At 45.1% G+C, this 20,398-nt stretch overlaps 2 protein-coding genes across 6 annotated transcripts in view; both read right to left on the bottom strand.

Annotated features, from left to right (window-relative positions):
• Window positions 1-20,398, bottom strand: part of LOC149371665 (solute carrier family 35 member F3-like) — a 317,875-nt gene that overhangs the window by 77,626 nt on the left and 219,851 nt on the right. The gene's annotated exons all lie outside the window — the stretch shown is intronic.
• LOC149371666 (uncharacterized) lies at window positions 354-10,605 on the bottom strand. Its single transcript, XM_089567968.1, has 2 exons — window positions 9,786-10,605; window positions 354-385 (listed from the first exon to the last, which is right to left on the bottom strand). Exons 1-2 carry the CDS (start codon window positions 10,408-10,410, stop codon window positions 354-356), a joined length of 657 nt encoding a protein of 218 aa, XP_089424094.1. The 5' UTR covers window positions 10,411-10,605.

Below are 20,398 nucleotides of genomic sequence, written 5' to 3' on the forward strand. Positions count from 1 at the left end.
TAATAGGGTCAGGACAACCTTAGACTTCAATCGACCAAATTATCAGGCAGGCTTTCGTAAAGGATACTCGACAACAGACCATATTCACGCTCTCAATCAGGTGATAGAGAAATGCGCAGAATATAACCTGCCCCTATATATAGCTTTCATTGATTGCGAGAAAGCATTCCACCCAGTAGAAACCTGAGCACTCATGCAGGCATTGCGGAATCAGGGCGTAGAAGAGTGTTATGTGAAAATATTGGAAGATATTTATAACTATTGCACAGCTACCATAGTTCTTCATAAAGCCAGCAATAAAATTCCAATAAGGAAAGGTGTCCGGCAGGGAGACACTATCTCCCCTATGCTATTCACTCCCTGTTTACAGGAGGAATTCCGGGACCTGAAATGGGAACAGTTGGGGATAAGAGTGAATGGAGAATACCTAAGTAATCTACGATTCGCTGATGACATTGCTTTGCTAAGTCACTCAGGACATGAACTGAAAAGTATATTGGTTTATTGGGGTTTAATTAACGTCCAAAAGCAGCTTAGGCTATGAGAGACGCCGTAGTGAAGGGCTCCGGAAATTTCGACCACCTGGGGTTCTTTAACGTGCACTGACATCGCACAGCACACGGGCCTCTAGAATTCCGCCTTCATCAAAATTCAGCCGCCGCGGCCGGGATCGAACCCGCGTCTTTCGGGTCAGCAGCCGAGCACCATAACCACTGAGCCACCGCGGCGGGGCGAACTGCAAAGTATGATCAATGAATTAAACAGGCACAGCAGAACAGTGGCGCTAAAAATTACCATGCAGAAAACCAAAGTAATATTCAACAGTCTAGCAAGAGAAAAGCAGTTCGCAATTGATGGCGCGGTGCTGGAAGTAGTAAGAGAATATGTCTATTTAGGGCAGGTAGTGAGAGCTGATCTAGATCATGAGAGGGAAATAACTAGAAAAATAAGAATGGGGTGGAGCGCATATGGCAGGTTCTCTCAGATCATGAATGGCAGTTTACCAATATCCCTCAAGAGTAAAGTATACTACAGCTGTATCTTAACGGCACTCACCTATGGGGGCAGAAACGTGGAGGCTAACAAAGAGCGTTAAGCTTAAGTTAAGGACAACTTAGCGAGCTATGGAAAGAAAAATGATAGGTGTAACGTTAAGAGATCGGAAGTGGGCGGAGTGGGTGAGAGAACAAACGCGGGTTAATGGCATCTTAGTTGGAATCAAGAGGAAGAATATAGCTTGGGCAGAGCATGCAATGTGAAGGCAATATAACCGCTGGTCCTTAAGGGTAACGGAGTGGATTCCAAGCGAAGGCAAGCGTAGCAGGGGACGGCAGAAAGCTAGGTAGGCGGAGGAGATTAAGAAATCTGCGGGAATACGGTCGCCACAACTGGCGAAGGACAGGGTTAGTTGGAGAGACATGGGAGAGGCCTTTTTCCCTGCAGTGGGCGTAGTCAGGCTGATGACGATGATGATGTACATAGAGACAACAGTATGTGCGTAAACTGCAATGTGGAAGAGTTGGAAGACAAGAATGGGGAAACTGTGTTGTAATAAATGTGCGAATGTGAACAAAGAACAGTGATTTTGCGCGAAGAGAAACCGCTGAAAGGAGCCATTAACGCTATCGTTTCATACCCTAAAAAGCGGAGCAATTTTTGTCTAAGCATTAGAAGGCGAATAATAATAACAATGGCGGTATTCCTTCGGAACTCGCATTAGCGCAGATAGCGTTCACCCCATTTCTTAGTACTTTTCGCAAGTCCCAAAATTCCGCACTAATCTGTTTGCACTTTTTCAACAAGAAGAACAAGCAGCTCGCCAGTCGCTGTCTCAAGTATTTCCGGCGCATAATGAAGTAAGGCGTCAGAATTTTTTTGGGTCAGGTCCACATTTTGATGCATCTGTCTACTCATGCTGGGTAGACGCGTTTTGGTAACATGCATGACATAGATCAAGAAAAATAGCAAATTTCTTTCTCAAGTTCACGACTTTGGGCCTTAAAAGAAACGACGCTGTACAGTAGGCGTTAACTATGGCTTTTTCACAAAAAAAAAAAAAAAAAAAAGCAATGAAAGCTGTGGCAAACGTATATGTTGTCTGGAATCTGAAATGAGGCGGATACTGCAGGCATTTTGAGTGCAGAGAATTTGTATTCAGTGATCATTAGTTTGTGGCTTAAAGACTGATTTCTGAACTGACTGTTCTTTTTTTCATTTTGCTCTAATTATATTTTAAGGGTCAGAAGCCTACATTACCACCCACCCCTTTCTCATGTGCTAGCCTGAACTTCCTGACTGACAGTTCACCGTAGGCGCAATCACAAGCCAAATTCCTTGGTCCTGCTTCTTTTTTTGTTGGTAATGGAAAACATTAGGTAAGATGAAAGTCGCATTCCGGCATGAATGCCGGGTAGCTAAAAGGTCAGGCTTACGGATGTAAAATATTGATCCACGGCAAACACAAAGGGATAATCCAACTTACAATGTCTTCGTCGCCAAGCTGCTGTTTTCAGCCTATGGATACTAGAAGCTACTGAGGTGAAGTAATTTTGAGTATCTCTTCTGGCACTGAACTCTCGCTGGCAACTTTACCCACTGACTTAGCAGGGTAGATGTTTAAGTAAATAGTGGTTTACGAAGCAGCACAAAGGAGAAGCCGACCATCCCGCAGCAGACTTAACGGCACATAAAAGACGCTTGTTAATGCAGTTCTATGCTTAAGACCTTGAAAGTTTACGCTCTGCCAACGTTGATTGTTCTACAAGCGCAAGACGGCTAATACAAAGAAACAGAAGAGGCACATGGTGCCTCTTCTGTGCATTTGCCTTTTACTTACGTTGGTGCAAAGTTAAATGAATCACTAATTCGCCCAATTTTTAGCATTACTTACAGAACGCGCAGCAAATATTTGGCGCTTCTACTTCATTATAACGATCCAAGACTAATATTGACTTCATGGATATTTTACGCACTATTTTAGAACCGTCTCTCTGTGCAAATGGTTCCAAGATGTCAAGCTGTTATGTTACAGTATAAGCATTAGCAAAATAAAAGATAAGGGTCAAAGGCGCTTGTTTGCTCGTTCAACCAACGGTTTCCAACTGGTTGTGTGATTAACAAAAATTATCAATAATGAGCTGGTTTCCCAGTACAGCAATACCTCGTTAATTCGGACTTCAACGAATCAGTAAAAAAAATAATCCATTAGACACATTACCAATTGGCTCCTCAAAAAAAAATGCAGAAAGCCTCGCATCATGGTGACCTTAATTAGTCAAAAACGGGCAATGGTCGTCACAGCGGGAAAACTTCGCGGAAACAACGCTTTTTTTTAAATTCCACAATGTTTTACTTGCTGCTGACTGTCGAGAATGTGAAACCAGAACTGCGGCAAATTGTAAAGCCTTCCGTAGGCTTTACTGCGGAAACAGCGCACGAGCGCACAATTTCGAGGCGCAGCAAGCACGACGCGGACGGAAGCGAGGGCAATGTACACTGGTGCCGGAACGGGGATGTAAAAAACCACCGACGCGCCTGTTGGCGTCCGGAACGGCGCGCAGCTGGGCTTGGCTGAATGATGTGCGGCGGATAGCCGCTATCGCTGCGGGATTGTAAAGACGCTCAGAAAACGAAACTATGCGGCGACGGGTCTCTCCGTTAGTCGTTGCGCTTGCCATTACGCTGCAGTGCTAACGGTGACAAAATGGGTGTTTTAACGATCGCCTGCCGTGCCGGTCGCACTTCGACACGGCCTCTTCTCGGGGCTCCGTCCGAGTTAACCGGGTCTACTAAAAATGTCTTCAATGTTTACAAATTCATTAAGCGCACTTGCCTTTCGCACTGTGGCGTACATGTGCAACAGGCTGCATGCGTGAAATGCGCCAAACCATGGTCAAACGAAAAGCAGCTACAACAACCCAGTGGCAGTACGGCTGCACCCAGAAGGGCAAATTTGAACAGGTTAATAGAAGGGGTCAAATTTTCTGCTCATGGGGTGCCGCTAACGTGGCGCATCCAACTAATCAGGTGCCGCTCTTTCTCGCACCCGAAATGTTGGAGCATGACAAAAATTTTGAATTAAGCGTAGACGCGGATCGAACTAAGTGGCTTTAAAATACACATAAAATATAGCCACGCAACCAAAATTTAAAACTTGTTTGAATTAACCAAAAGTGCAAATTATTCGCACTTTCGGTTAATTATACGGTTTCAACTTCGCTTTGGTTCCACGGTCGAGGTTCGCCTGAGTTTGCTGAGAGCGTGGATGAAACACTTTTAGTGTTTAAAACCGTCAACCTTCGATATAAAGAACACGTCAGGGTTATCATGTGTTGTGCTTTGGCAATACCACAGGGAGCACATTCAATGAAGCTGGCCCAAGTGTTTTGTACTATTGTTGCTCTTGCTACTGAAAATCATAACCTATAGCACTTCAGGCGGAATTATGAGTCAGCAAAATCTCGTAGACCGTGAATGATTTCTGATTTCCAATGTAACACAAAAAAAATCCTTGGCTGCCTGGAACATGCGCTAATGGCTTCCATTCGAGCGACTGAATAAAATGAATAGCTAAACTAGTTTATCTCAAAATGATCCTGAAGTAAAACAAGACCGAAGTTGTAAAACAACGCAAACAATTCACAGGTAGAAAAAAAAAATGAACCTTTTTGAAACGCTGACTAAAAGCATATTGCACAAACTTTATGTAACCGTACATATGGCCCTACATGCAACGAACCACACCCCATGAATTCAGCCCATCCCGCTCATGGATGTCTATTCAGCTAGGTGTGACACAAAAATATAAGTAGCAGGCACAGCGTCATCTTTGTTCCAAAAGTGTTGTCCACGAGAAGGTCGGAAAGCTTGCATAAGACCAATTCGCTGAAGGAGGAGTTTCCTGAAGCGCCCGGCTTTGCGTGCAGCGGTGCTCGCGTTAAGTCCTTAGCCCCTTTCGGAGAGATTGCCAGTGTCACGCAAGCTGTACAACAGGCGTCCAGGGAATGTAGATTCCCGACATAAGTAATTCATGAGGCCGACCTCCAAGAGCGTAAAGCCCATTCGAGGTAAAGTGCACTATGCATATCCTATTTCACGTTAGAATGTAAACATCGTTACAAAAGGCACAGTTGAGAGCTCTTGCTAGAAACGACAGTGTCAAGTACGAGGGAAATGAGGTGTGCCTGCCAGATTCCTTTACGACTGCCGTGGAAATTGTGGGACTGAAAAAAATATTTAAAAAAAACTGAATTTTCGCCACTTCCAAGCACTCCTAGGTCATATGACAGCAGATATCATTAACGAGAGCACCTCTCCCAGGCTGTGGTGGTTCTCATGGACACAGACGCCAGACGATCTGACATGAAGGTCATGCACCTACGCAATATACAGGGTGTTTCACCTAAAACTTTACGCAGTTTTTAAGAATAGGCTGTTTGAGTTAGAAGAATACTTTTTTTCAGCATGGCATTGCCAGCGATGAAGTACATCACAATACAGCTAAGACGTGCAAACTAGTAGGCTGGTTAACTAATTTAAAATAGTAAACTTTTTAACTATTAAATCTTGACTCTTTAATTATTGAGAGGAGTCTAGTCCACCTTAAGTAATATCAATATCAGTTTTTAGAATTTCGAAAACGTGATTACCCTTGTCGCTGTGGCCTAACAAATTCTGGCATCGCGACGAGTTAAGTGCACTGAAGAGGCTGCTTTGCCTGCAAGCTTCTCGAAAGCGCATGTATTTTGGCGCGATGTAGGAACTATCAGCGAGGGTAACCGCGCTTTCGAAATTCTAGAAACTGATATGGATATTGTTTACGGTGGGTTACACACCTGTCAATAATTAAGGAGCCTAACGATAATAGTTAAAAAGTTAACTATTCAATATTAGTTGACCAGCCTGCTAGTTAGCACGTCTTAGCTGGATTCTGATGTACAAGAGCGCTGATAATGCTATGCCGAAAAATGCGATGTTCTAACTCAAAACGTTTTTTCTTATTTATGAAAAAATATTAGGTGAAACACCCTGTATATGCAGCTAAAGAGAGAACACCAATCACCAACATTGCTTGTCCATTTTTCACCACTCCCGAAATAACCCAGGTGATAATATTCGCCCCACAAGAAGCCCCTCTACTCACTGAATACCAAAACACTAACATCAACGACTATACCGACTACATCAAACTGTTGCATTCCCAGTAAGCAGGCGTAGGCTTGACGACACGGCTTTATTCACAGTGCTGCATACTGGCAGCTCGAAAGAAAACTCCCCCCCGAGTACAGCACATGACACGCATATATACATATACTCAGCAGCCCGGCACATGCGCAGAACAGACAGATATATCTTATCACACAGCGGTACACGCACGTGTCGCGCCCCAGATACCGACACAACACCTCCTCCCCTACTAGATCAAAAACGGTCATAGCCCCAACGCTCAGGAGGTCGCCTTTCCCGATTGCTCCTTCTTAATGAAATGGGTTCATTTTCAGATGGCAACCGGCCCAGTGGACTGGGTGCCACCTGAGGCTGCGCTGAAGGCATCGGAGGAGAGGCGACCTCTGGTGCGTGTGGCAGGCATATTTCATTTGCAGTTGTTTTTTCATCATCAAGAACGGAATGTCGCAAATGATCAGCATGCACAAAACGCACTTTGTTTCCAATGACAACCAAATACGTAGTGGGAGACTTTACACGCACAATTTTGCCAGGACGCCAGTTCACCGAATCACCACGCACAAAGCACTAGCACCCGGTCACCAGTCGCAAAGAATCGCGGCTTCGCTCTTCGCTTATCTGCAGCCTGTTTCACCCTTTCGCTTTTCTCTGTCATTGCACTGGACAGTTTTGGTCTCAACAAGGAAAATCTGGTTCGTAACTGTCTTCTTAAAAACAATTCAGCCGGTGTCCTTCCGGTGAAGGTGTGCGGCGTTGTTCGGTAACAAAATAGGAAGTTGTCTATTCTGTGCTGCAAGGTTCTTGTAGTTCCCTTTTCTCTGTCCTCCAGCAACTGCTTGAACAGTGCTGTCTTGGTAGTCTGTACAGCCCGTTCCGCCGACCCATTCGACTGTGGGTGGTACGGAGGGGTGCAAGTGTGCTTTACTCCATTTGCTTTCAGGAAGTTTTCAAACTCAGCGGCACGGAATTGCGGCCCATTATCAGTTACAACTTCAGCAGGTAGACCATGAGCAGCAAACATGGATCTTACAACTTCAACGGTTTTAGCTGCCGTCGTCGTTGTACACACCTTCACTTCCAACCACTTGCTATAGGCATCAACTGCTAAAAGGAACATTTTTCCTTCCTTCTCCGCAAAATCGAGATGAACCCTTCCCAAGGGTGCTCGCACACTTTCCAGGGAGCCAAAGGCGCTGATTGTGCTGCAGGTTGAACACTTTGACAAATGTGGCAAGTTCGCACCGTTCGTTCTAATGCTTCGTCGATACCTGGCCACCACACCATTGACCTTGCGACCATTTTCATCTTCGTGATTCCAAGGTGCTGCTCGTGCAGCAAGTTTAGTACAACACTGCGCAAACACTCCGGAATGATTACTCTGTTTGTCCAAATAATGCAGCCCGCTTCAATAGAAAGTTCGAAACGTCGAGCCCAGAAAGGCTGCAGTTCCTGAGAAACAGATTTTGGCCAACCATGCCATATCATGTCGCGAACCGCAGTTAGCAGCGTATTGCGCGTTGTTTCGCGTTCAATGTCTTTTGCCGTCAAAGGAAGCTCGTCAAGTGTAGAAAAATAAAAAATGTCTTCAGTGTGCTCTGACGTTTCTGGCAAAGGAAGCCTAGATAAGGCATCGGCTTGGGCAATTTCCGTACCGGGCTTGTGCGCTATCTTATAGCTGTAGTTTGCGAGGAACACAAACCAACGGTGCACCCTAGCAGTTGCCACAGCACTGCTTTTTCTTTTCGGGTCGAAGAGTACGGTTAGTGGTTGGTGGTCTGTCAACACCTTAAATGTTCTACCATAAAGGTAGTTATGAAACCGTTTCACACCAAAAACAATGCTCAAAGCTTCTTTTTCAATTTGGCCATATTTGCGCTCCGCAGGTGACAATGACCGGGATGCAAATGCAATTGGTTTATCTTTCCCGTCCACGACGTGCGACAGTACAGCACCAAGACCATATTCGGATGCGTCACATGTTAGTTGTATTTCTTTTTTGACATCGTACAACTCCAGAACATGCTCGTTAGTCAGCATCTCTTTAGAAGTCTTAAAGGCAGTATCACATTGACGCGACCAGTGCCATGCAGTTTCTTTGCGCAACAAGTTATGCAGGGGTTCGAGAACTGTAGCCAGATTAGGCAAAAATTTTGAATAAAAATTGATCAAGCCCAAAAAAGCCTTTAGCTGGGTCACGTTTCCAGGTTTTGGTGCGTTCTTTATGGCTGCTACTTTATCAGCTGTGGGATGTAATCCATCTCTGTCGATTTCATGGCCCAGATATCGTATTCGTTGCTGGAACAGCTTACATTTCGCAGTGTTGACCCTTATGCCATGTTCTCTTAGGCGTATGAGCACCTGCTCCAATCGGTCATGACACTGCTTTTGATCTTTTCCCGCGATGACAATGTCATCTAAGTAGCAGGCTGTGCCAGTCAGCCCGTGTAGGACTGTGTCCATAACGGCTTGAAACACTCCTGGCGCGCAGGCTACGCCGTATGGCAAGCGTCGGAACCGGTAAAGGCCGAGGTGTGTATTGACGGTGAGCAGTTCTTGCGCTCGCTCGTCTAATTCCAGCTGCAAGTACGCCTTCGACAAATCTAAAACTGAAAAAACGGACCCGCCTTGTAACATTGTAAAAATGTCCTCTGGTAGAGGGAGCGGGTACTGGTCAACCTCAATTGCAGGATTTACCGTGACTCGGTAATCACCGCACAGCCGAAGCTCCTCACCATTTTTCTTTGGAACAATCACCAGTGGTGTCGCCCAAGCACTGTGGCGGAACTTATATATGACTCCAGCTTTTTCCAAATTAGCCAATTCCTGCTCAACCCGTTCTCGCAGCGCATACGGCACTGATCGCGCCTTACCAAATACAGGGGACGCATTTTCCTTAACTACAATGCTCGTCTTGAACCCTTTTATCGAACCGTAGCCAGGCTCGAACACTTCGCGGTATTTCTCGGTCAAGGTCATCAAGGGCATTTCTTTCGTCAGTGGCTGCACATGCATCACTTCATTCCACCGAATTTTGATTTTACTCAGCCAGTTCCTGCCAAACAACGTAGGCATTCTGGCGCCTTTCATCTCTTTAACAATTACTAGAGGCAAGTGAAAACACTGATCGTAGTACTTCACTACAACATCAATTATCCCCTTGATATCAATAGGCGTGCCATTGTACGTAACCAGTTCGACGTCTGCTGGCCTGAGCTCGGTGTTTGGAAAGTGCTTCGCGCACTCTGCCTCCGACATTACGGAAACCGCTGCTCCTGTGTCCAACTCCATGGGTACGTTTTCCCCATTTAACTGCACACTGACTACAATGGCAGGACTGGCCGCACGGTTGTCGGTGTGGCAAAGGGTCAGAAGTTCACTGTCCGACGATTCCTGCTCTAGTTGATGCACAACTCTAGTTTTGCACATTTTAGCAACATGACCTTTCTTTTGACATTTGAAACAAACACTGTTCAAGAACGGACAACTTACAGGTGCGTGCCGCCCACCGCATCGATGACAATTCGATTTAGTCCTTTGAGTCGTATCCTTTCTTTTTGGTTGGTCGGAGGCGTGACAGCTGTACGCCGTCGACGACTTGCTCTGCCAGAGGACATCACTGCCGCTTGACGCGTGCTCCCCACTGGTTTCCGACATCATTGCCACTGTGTCACTCGCTGCCATTTCCATGGCCGTAGCGACGCTGCAAACACGGTCCCAGGTGAGCTCGGTGTCGGTCATGGCCAACAGCCGGCAACGTATCGCCTCCGAGTGTAGACCAGCAATCAGGCGGTCCCGAAGGGCTTGTTCCAGGAAGCTGCCGAAGTCGCATGAGGCTGCCGCTTGCTTGAGCTTCACCACAAATTCCGCGACACATTCTTGAGGTCCTTGCTTCCTTCGATTAAAATCATATCTTTCGCTCACCACAGACCGCTTCGGAGTGTAGTGCTTCTGCAGAGCCGACACGACTTCCTTGTAAGTTGAGTTGCTGGGCGTCTTTGGAAGAAGCAGGCTTCGGAGCGTCACATACGCTTTTTCTCCTATGGCGCTGAGGAACAGATGCAGTTTCTTCTCCTCGGCCACTCCATTCCCTGTGAAGTACAACTCGAAGCGCTCGATGAAGACGTCCAAGTTGCCGCTGTCAGGATCAAACTCCGGTAGCTTGCCGACTGCGAATGCCATTCTCAGTTCGGGTTGGGTCCCACCCTCGTCGCCAATTTGTTGCATTCCCAGTAAGCAGGCGTAGGCTTGACGACACGGCTTTATTCACAGTGCTGCATACTGGCAGCTCGAAAGAAAACTCCCCCCGAGTACAGCACATGACACGCATATATACATATACTCAGCAGCCCGGCACATGCGCAGAACAGACAGATATATCTTATCACACAGCGGTACACGCACGTGTCGCGCCCCAGATACCGACACAACACAAACCGATTCGCAATATGCAACGCCGAGTACTGAGAACGCAACTACACGATATTCTAGTGGAATCCCATAACCACGATCAGGAAATTACAGTAACCCTACGTTCGATGTCAGGTCATCCTGGGATCGAGAGAAACCAGTCGGTACACCACTTAACCCGCTAAATTAACATCCTGGCGCCCTAGATGCGGAAAATGCCGCTATATACAAAATAGCAAATAGCTGAACACTACGAGGGCATCAGAGAAAATCTCACAATCTTTCCCCAACCCCACCCGTCACTCAACACCGAATAAGCGTACACACCTTTCGTCCAGTAGAACCTAATTGCGTCTTCGACTCGTCGCTTTCCAACACTCTAAAGTCCTCTTAAAAGAGACCTGGCATTGGGCTTGTCCTTTCGGAGCGTCAGCCTCTCATGTTCACCGAAGAAGAATTCAGACTAACCGGGCGCAGTCGGTTACCAGGGTACTCACCACGAATCTCTGAGGCTAACAAATGTGCATGAAGGTTACCCGTTTTGGTATTTATATAAGTTTTGTTTTGCAACCGCTAAGGTACTTTTATCAGACAAGAAAGACGGAAAAAAGACAACCTGATTGTTGGAAGCCGAAGAAAATTTATCTTTGCGACGCAGAAGACGGCCAGCTCAGTTTCGGTATGTTTTGGTCCTTAGCGGCTGTGCGCTTTGCGTGCCTGCATGGTTTCATTTTTGACGCGCCTTGATTTATAAGTGCGACGAGGAAAGCTGTGGTTGTGGCTAATGCTGCACGAGCCTTCACGTTAGCAAACGCCCACTCGGCGTGTTCGCTTCGCCAGCGTACCAATACGCTGGGCTGCATAACCAGTACTACGAGAACTATTATTAAAGAATTTAAGTATTTTCGTACGTACCAGTCTCTACTCATCAATCGTGACCGTGGCTCGGCGACGACAGCTGCAACAACAGTAGCATAGCTTGCTGCCGACTACTCGGCACTCGGACTATCCTGCCAGACTCATGGCCTCATACCCCAAAAAGCACCGCCCGCCCATGTGGGGTTGAGGTCGCTGAAGTGCAGGCCGTTCTTTGCGAGAACTTCGTCGACGGGATCGGGAACGGTATACATCGTAACGTCGGTGCAACCGTAAACGAAGCGATGGTAACGACGGCTGATAGATGCCTTGAACGTCCGGCTGGCGGTAGTTTTCATTTCGACTGCTTCTAGGCCGCACCGCGCGCAGTCACCAAGCACAGGGTCCTCGTTTATGTCAGTTTACGTCACTTTTCGGGTGTTACATCATCAGAGAGCCGGGAAGTCTTTTAAACTTTGATTTCAAATCTCTTAAAATAAATGCATCTTTCACTGCCGGACACGCGAAAACGACGCCGCAAAATGCCCAACTGACACAAAAAATTGACCGAGTTGTCATCAGTGTCCCTTAATACGGTGTTTTCTTAAACTGCGTGACTATTTTCGTTTCTTCGACTCTTTGAGGCTCGATGATGAAAATCACCTGGGAACATTGGGGTCGAATCCTGCTTCCGGAAAAGTGTGCACAGCCGAGGGACCAATTTAAAGCGAATTGATACCTTACATATGTGGAGATGGTTTTAGATTACTTCACAGGCCCCACACTAATCTAGACATATGGGATTAGGTCTGGAATGATTAGGCGGCGATTTTTCCTAAATGGCGGCCCCCACGTGCTGAGTGGTGTGTCCATCGATAGCGGAGTGGGGGGTCGTTATGCCATCGGAGCAGTTCCCACGGAAGTCCGACCATATTTGAATTGACGATGGCAGTTCTTGACTACATAATATGATGCGGAATCCTCTCCATAAACCTGTTTCATCTCATCGAACGTCTGCTTTAGAATATGGACTTTCAAGTTAAGGAGCTTGACGACTGCTCTGTATTCCACTGTGTCCATTATCCCACCTCGCCTCACTTCAGCACCTCTAAAAAATACCGTCATTAGTTGATACCTTAAAATTGACATCTAGCCTACAGAAACATACATCCGCAATTTCAGCATCCTGCTATAAATAGAAGCGGGTCAGGAGAAATCTTGAACACGCTTCGTAGCCCGAAAGATGCAGAGAATCAATTTATACTGAAAACAACAACTGGATGGAGTTGTCCTTAAGTGTCCCTTTAAATAACAACTGCTGGAGACTCCTTATTTGTTTGCCGGCAAGTGCATTACATAAGTGAAAAATAAAACTTCTGCATATTGGCTACAGGCCGAAGAAAAAGGGTTTTCTCGCATTTTGCCGAGCCTTGCAGAAGGATCTTTTCGGGAGCGCGATATCTACTACGCCGGAGAATTTAAGCAGCATTTTCTTAAAACTTTCAATACCTGAAGAGAATACACTAATTGTCAAAATTTGTCTTTTGAAGGGCCCTGTAAAGTTTTTCTGTTGCATTTTCTAAAGGTTATTAGCCCAAAATTTTTTTATCGGTTAAAGATATGTCGGTGAATTGTATGCCCTTCTCTTGAAAAGTGCTCGTACAATATAGCGTAAGTAAAATTCTGGTGATAATATTTTGTTTTTTTTTTTGCGGTATAAAACATACGAAGTTGTAGCAAAACAGAATAAGAAATCTCCTCTCTGTCCTGTTTGACAAAACTTAGCAAAAAGAAAAAATTATACATTGAAAACGACAACTAGGCGTACTGTGAGGCGTCATTAATTCGCTCTAAAATTTTGGAGCATCTCCTCAAAATATATTTATTAATTTATAATCCAAGTTGGCAAAAACAGCACTGCGCGTTACCGCAGGAATCACCCTTAGAGCGCCTGAATATTTTAACGAAGAATATTTTTTAGTGATAAAACTAATTACGTAACCATAATTCCTAATTGTCAGAAAATCGCACATAAAGATAAGAAGTAAATCAAACATGTCGACCAGCCGCGCTTTGTATGATCTTAACGTTCTGCGTAACTCGGAGAACGTATTGCAGCGCCAGCTGGTGAATAAATTCAGAGCAGGATCCTGCACTGCTTGTGATGCAAAGCAGAGAAAAAGCGAGAACGTTCTAGACGCGTTCCGATATTTGGCCGTTGTGTGCTGCCACCTATGGAAGCGAAGCGAATGAGCCTTCAGCTCCTAGTTTAGTGCTTCGCCCACTAGTCGGCGCCAGAGGGCTTACCGAGCTTCGAACCGGCCCTCGCCATGTGCTCACTTCGTTTCGCCGAGTCTCACGGAAACCAGCGCGTAACAATCTTACTCGCAGCATAAAATTAGTGCGTCAGTTTCCTCTATTATGCTTTTTTTTTTTAATAGCTTACTTTAGGTGATGTTAAAGGGCAGTTTTAGCTGGAGCCTGACTTCGGGTTTCTCATTTAGATCGCATGCTCAGCCAAGAGAAATGTAACGGCTCTACCGATTCGCATGACACATATTTCAGAAAAAGATAAAGCTGAAATTCAATTACATAGAAAAGAAAAATTCAATTTGAGACTCTCAATTCTTATTAGAAAAATTGCATTCCAGTATATTATTGCCTGGAAGCGTCGTTGTAATTTGCAGCTTTGATTCCCAAGGAAAAAGACACAGGTATTGCCGAATTTCATCACGTTAACGATTTTAGTGCGGGAGACTTTGACATCTTGAACTGCACTGTGCCCAGATTGGCTACGCAAGCTAGTCATTAGGACTTTCCAAATGTCATATTGAGAAAGTAGTCACAAAACGTGGAGCGAAATTCTATATGCCAGTTTCTGTGTTCACAGACGCTGTGGATAAGTGAGTTCTTGTTGTTGGTAAAAAGTCAATAGCTGGATCTTCCATGGTTCTCTTTAATGATCGACAGCTAAATACGCTTTCATATAATTTAGAAATTTGTAGATAAAGTTAGCGAATATTTTTTTCCCGCCACTGTGATTTGAACTCTTCCGTTTGGCGATAACGTCGTGAGTCGTGAGTTCTAATAACCAAGCTCGTTATTGTTAGTTTTCTTGTGTTATATGCAACAAAACGGTCACTTTACTTCACTGCCCCCCGTACTTGTCGAAGCGGTCGATGCTGGCGATGCACGTCTTTCTTCCTTTCTTTCTTTCTTTCTTTCTTTCTTTCTTTCTTTCTTTCTTTCTTTCTTTCTTTCTTTCTTTCTTTCTTTCTTTCTTTCTTCCTTTCTTTCTTTCTTTCTTTCTTTCTTTCTTTCTTTCTTTCTTTCTTAATTTCTCTCTCTCTTTCTTTCCTTCTTTCTTTCTTCCTTTCTTTCTTTCTTCTTTTCTTTCTTTCTTCCTTTCTTTCTTTCTTTCCTTCTTTCTGTCTTTCTTTCTTTCCTTCTTTCTTTCTTTTTTCCTTTCTTTCCTTTCTTTCTTTCTTTCTTTTTACTTTTTCCTCGTTTACGGGAACCTCGTTTCAAGGGAGGCAGCCTCTCTATAATTAGGAAGTGGTAATACGCCAAACGAGGCCTATATCTGTGCTTATATTACTTTGCATAATAGTTGACGTGTGGGATCACGAACATCCCGAGCGCAAGCAAAACGGCAAATAGAAACGAAATCAAAAGTGAAAGGCCCCAGTTCCCCGATTTTGTATCATAGAGTTAATATATCTGGTACTTATATGCATCGGCATATACACTAAGTACGCCAGCAGTTGGGGCCGCGCGAGTGTTGCAATGAACGCAGTTCGTGGAGCTCTATTGATCAACACGCACAATATAGGGCGCCACTTTTCCGAGAAGCTGCGACAGCCGGAACAGTGTTGTCGTTGCGTCAACTTAACGTCACAGCCTACGTCGTTACGCATTACCACGTCCTAACGCGAGCAGCGTTCAGAGGCCTTTGGCCATACCCAAACCAACGATTTTACTACACTCCGAATGAAAATATACGCCATATATACACAAACTAAATTGAATCTGGACAAAAAGCAAAAGATAGCACACTTTTTTCATTATTTTTTGCTGCTACTCATTACTTTGTTATGGAGTCGCCGTACTTCTGTTTTTCAAGAGACAGACGAATAAAAATGCCGCATGGCAATCACGATATAGAATTTAGTGTTTTTTTTAACTGTGCTATTTTTTTTCTCTTAATGCTAAATTTTCACAGCAACCGAGAATTTATACGTGGCGTCAAATAACCGATGCGCTTTGAAGTATGCATACAGGAGCTAAATTACACTTAGATGGCTCTCTATTGCAAAATTTTTGTCACGGAAATGTTGTGTTCTTTTTGGCCAGAAAGAGATGGGTGGAAACGCAGCTACATTTTTTGAGCAGATCAAGATGGAGTGACGGGAGGAGGATGCGGCGAAAGGGGCGGCATTATGCCAGAAGAGAAAGGCCCCACCTCCTCTATATTGAGAGGTGCATACTTGTGCACCTGCAAATATTCAGTCGGACGCGATAATGCAGCTGCGTAATGCGCCAGAGCAGTTAAGGTCTAAATGCCGATGTGGACCTGTGAGGAAAGGCATGTACGTCTAAAAAAAAGAGATAGTAGCCTCCAACCGGAAATCACCTGAATCAGCCTGCTTTTGTGCAGGTTTCATCTCTTATCCACTCTGTGAAGTGGCTGTGACATAAATACGTTCCCCTATAACATCCCTTAAATTATGCGGATATTCGCGGAAAGATGTCTGATGAACCGCAGCAACATACAGGAGTAATGAAGAGTGACAGTGAGTGAGTGAGTGAGTGAGTGAGTGAGTGAGTGAGTGAGTGAGTGAGTGAGTGAGTGAGTGAGTGAGTGAGTGAGTGAGTGAGTGAGTGAGTGAGTGAGTGAGTGAGTGAGTGAGTGAGTGAGTGAGTGAGTGAGTGAGTGAGTGAGTGAGTGAGTGAGTGAGTGAGTGAGTGAGTGAGTGAGTGAGTGAGTGAGTGAGTGAGTGAGTGAGTGAGTGAGTGAGTGAGTGAGTGAGTGAGTGAGTGAGTGAGGACGGGAGAAGCAACGAGTCAAGCAAAATGTTAAAAGTAATCTGAGGGTAGCTCTATAAGCGACTAATGCCAGTGTAGAAGGTAAAATTAATCATGCTTACATTGAAGCACTTTTACCTCACCTAATTTCACTTTCCGCGTGTGCTGTCAAAAATCAAGAGCTACTCACTTTCTTTGCTAACGATAGTGGCACTGGTGATAGGAACGTAGCCGCCCGAGACAGATACGCGCGTAAGATGTTTGTTCAAAAAATTATTGAGTTTAAAAACATCAAGATTGATAAACATACGTGATTATATCAAATAAGCTGAGCGAAATTCAGCCGAAAGGAATTGGGACAAGCAGCAGGCAATGAAAATATAATCAAAAACCCAATAAGATGGTTCAGCACTTATAGAGTATAACTGAAAATCCGCCGTTTATCGGTGCTGAACAGCGGGAGTGGTACGTTGTTATCCTAATGGAAAGAATTGACATCGCTCCCGGCGCAATTTATTCTTCATTCCAGCAATTAGACACGTAACTTGTAACGAACGTCAATGAGGGGCCGTAGGAAAATAAGTAACCTTTTTTTTCTCCTTCAGGTGCAAAGCCGGTGCGAAGAGCGTGCGGCCTTTATACATTTTCTTAAAACTAGGAAGTCTTTAGAAACAACAGCTCGCCTTTCACGAGTGCACTCGGTCCAGCAGCTCGTGTTGTTATTACTTCTCAAAGTATGCATCCAAAAGTACTGCTGTGGAATGACACCATATCGCTTTGTCCATTACTCCCTCTGTGGTCTGGAATTTATCGCCTCTCGTTAGAGACATCAGTTTCCGGGTTAGCGTAAAGGGATTCTGAGAGCACGTCGAAGTTGGTCTAAATGTACTGCTTACGGCGTTGTAATTGCGAATAGGCTACTTTCATTGGGAGCTTTAATAAGCCGGAAAATGGCCAAGAAACGAAATACTGACATTTCGCCGTCCGTCATGTTTGCGAGGGAGCGGATATCTGAGAGCAGACTACACTGCCAACCAATTCCAAGCACTTATCGCGTAGTCCATAACAATAGAGGCGTCGTGACTAAGGTTGCGAGTTCGAATCAAGACTTTGATTTCCGCAACTAGTCAGTTTCTCCGCGAGGCTATTTCCGAGGCAGAAGTCAACTCCAAAGCATTAATCCTTGTCCATTACCGGCTCTCAAGAGATGCACTGATAGCGGGAAAAGTGTTCATGATCACAGAAACCAGTGAAAGACCTTAACGTTGGCGCGACCTCATTAGGCACACACTTCAAGTTGTGGTTTCCGTTACTTCCGCTCCATGGGCCGTGATTTTTTTTTCTTTATTGAGACCGTGGGTCCACGCCTTATCCCTTTTTCTAACCCTCTCTACGCCATCAGGCTGATTATCAGCAGCTTAAAGCATGCAATGCAAGTTTCACCACAACATTTTTTGCATTTGGTGGTAGAGAATTTTTGTGGCGCAAGGGCACCTGTGGTCAAACAGCGCCATGACACAAGGTATTTTCGTTTGCTGAAGGTGGGGTCAAAGCCCCGGGGTCAAAGACCCATTTCCCACGTATTTCACCCTGATTCAGCCAAGCACCAGGCCAGGGAAAGCTTGTACCCATTGTATCACCGGTGGGCACCCGGCGGCACTTTTTTTTTACCTTTTGAGCATTATGGAAGCCGTAAGGGTTCAACTATACGAGTGAGAGGCAAACGGTGTAGCCAGATTAAGTTTGTTAAAGACGGTACATACTGGTAAACAGATGAGGGGCCCATTGACAAAATACTACCACGGAGGTTTAAATAGGTTATTAACTAAGGCAAATTGTAAAAATACGCCGCAGGCAAAGGGTAACTGACACAGTGATAACTATACATGAAAAAATAAAGAACATAAATAAAATATAACGCACACTAGTATACTGGTCAAATGTTTAGGGGAATCCCCCAAGGTGGAGTAGATTTGTAATAAGGGAGTAATTACTCATTGGCATCCACATGAGCGCAGCCATACGACTACAAAGGAAAGCTATGCAGCTTTCTCAGAAACTTCGTAGTTAAAGAAAAATTCGTCCTGGTCCGGGGTTCGAACCCAGGACCACCGCTTCACCGGAGCTCTTAACATTAACTACGAAGTTTCTGAGAAAGCTGTATAGCTTTCCTTTGTAGCCGTATGGCTGCGCTTGGGTGGATGCCAATGAGTAATTACTCCCTTATTACACTAGTATACTGTGCCTAAAATGAGCAGCAAGTTGTCCCTCTCATTTGAATGCAGTCTCAGCCCTGCGCACGCCTCCAAAAGGTGCCACACGGCCGATGGTTGTGGTGAAAACCAAAGTGATGACTCACGCATATGCACTGAGGTTTCCCCTAGCAGAAAGCCGAATGACGCGCTAGCCCAGCGACTGCTTTTAGGCGATCAAACCTTGTCCGATGTTTACCCGAAATACTTCTTTCTAGATTTCACTTTATTCCAGTTCCATCTGGTTTTCATTATCCGCTGCTACTGACATGGGTCATGTTCTTTCGCAAATGTGATATGTACGCTTCATTTCTCTCAGCATATTCACTCTAGGTGTAGCGTGATAGGCCGCGAAAGCATATATGGCTTAACTGCAGTGAAATTGAATGTTTGATTTCAAGAAATGACGCCCTACAATGGTCGTATACTAGGAGCTCTCATTAAAAAGCGATGTACGGAAAAGCCTAACGACTGAGACATTGATGCAAAAGTTTACCCAAGTTGTGACTCACTGCACGCTTCATCTGCTCAGACTTTTATATATCCTAATCTATTCTCTGATTTTCCAGAACCAATCCTGTCTTTTTCTCCAGAAGTATCACAAAATTTGTGGGAGGGGGGGAGGAGGGAGGCGCGTTCATTACGCAGGCTAAAATAGTCAGTAAAACTTGGAGCGTTAAAAAGAGGACAGAAATTGGGATGGTGAAATAAATACCGTATCTGGTACAACTCACCTTCTAAATAAATAAAAAACGCCCTCTCCGGCACGGATTCCTTGCTCAACAACATAGCCAACAACTCTTACCCCTTATAACTATGTCTTCGCTATAAGTCGTATAGCGGCCCATAATATTGTCCAAAGAGAGCACAGCTAGAATTTATTCTAGCACAGCTCACAGCATTCACAGCGGAGCCCAGCCACAACAGGTTGCTACAATCCCTAATAAACAGAGAACCTTTAGCCAACAGTCGTGGGTTCCAGTTTCGCGCAGAACATTCTTATTGGCTCTTCTTCCCGTAGGGTTGGCTTTATATTAAAGAGATAGACCGTTACAGTGGTGCGCAGTTTTTTTTTTTTTTTTTTTGTGTGTGTTCCATAAAGGGCGCCTGCTTGTACTCAATAACTTCGTGAGCAAACTGCGCTCCAAAAAGAAAGAAGTGCGTTCATTAAGTTAAAGTGGGGGGGGGGGGGGGGGGGGGGGATGTACCTGTATATATTGGCGGCCAAAGTAGGGGTGTCCGTTCATTGTGCAAGCGCGTTCATTATACTAGTTAATGCGGCATTCACAGCGACGGCTCCGTGTCCACAATAAATTTTCTTTCGTACTGTATGCAAAGTCCGTTTCAAGTGAAGCAGTATTTATGTACGGTACGGGAAACTCTGGTCCTCATAGCCGCATCGTTTGGTATGTCGCAAGGAGTCGGACTAAGTTTGGCAAAGTTTGAGATATCCAGCTTTCTGAGAAGTAAATTATGCACGCCCAGCCCGTCATGTGAAACGGTAAGCTGCACCTTCGAGGCACCAGATCATGATTGCGAGCGACCTCCGACTAGAGGCTGCGCCTTCATTATGCAGGCAGTGATGCAAGGAAGCACGTACGTTCGAGCCATAATGCAGCGAACCGATCACAGCTGTTGGATAACGTAATGTCAGTCCTCTCGATGCCGGCACA

Source organism: Amblyomma mixtum, chromosome 1 (genome assembly GCF_055824585.1).
Source record: "Amblyomma mixtum isolate Tamu chromosome 1, ASM5582458v1, whole genome shotgun sequence".
Classification (NCBI taxonomy): domain Eukaryota; kingdom Metazoa; phylum Arthropoda; class Arachnida; order Ixodida; family Ixodidae; genus Amblyomma; species Amblyomma mixtum.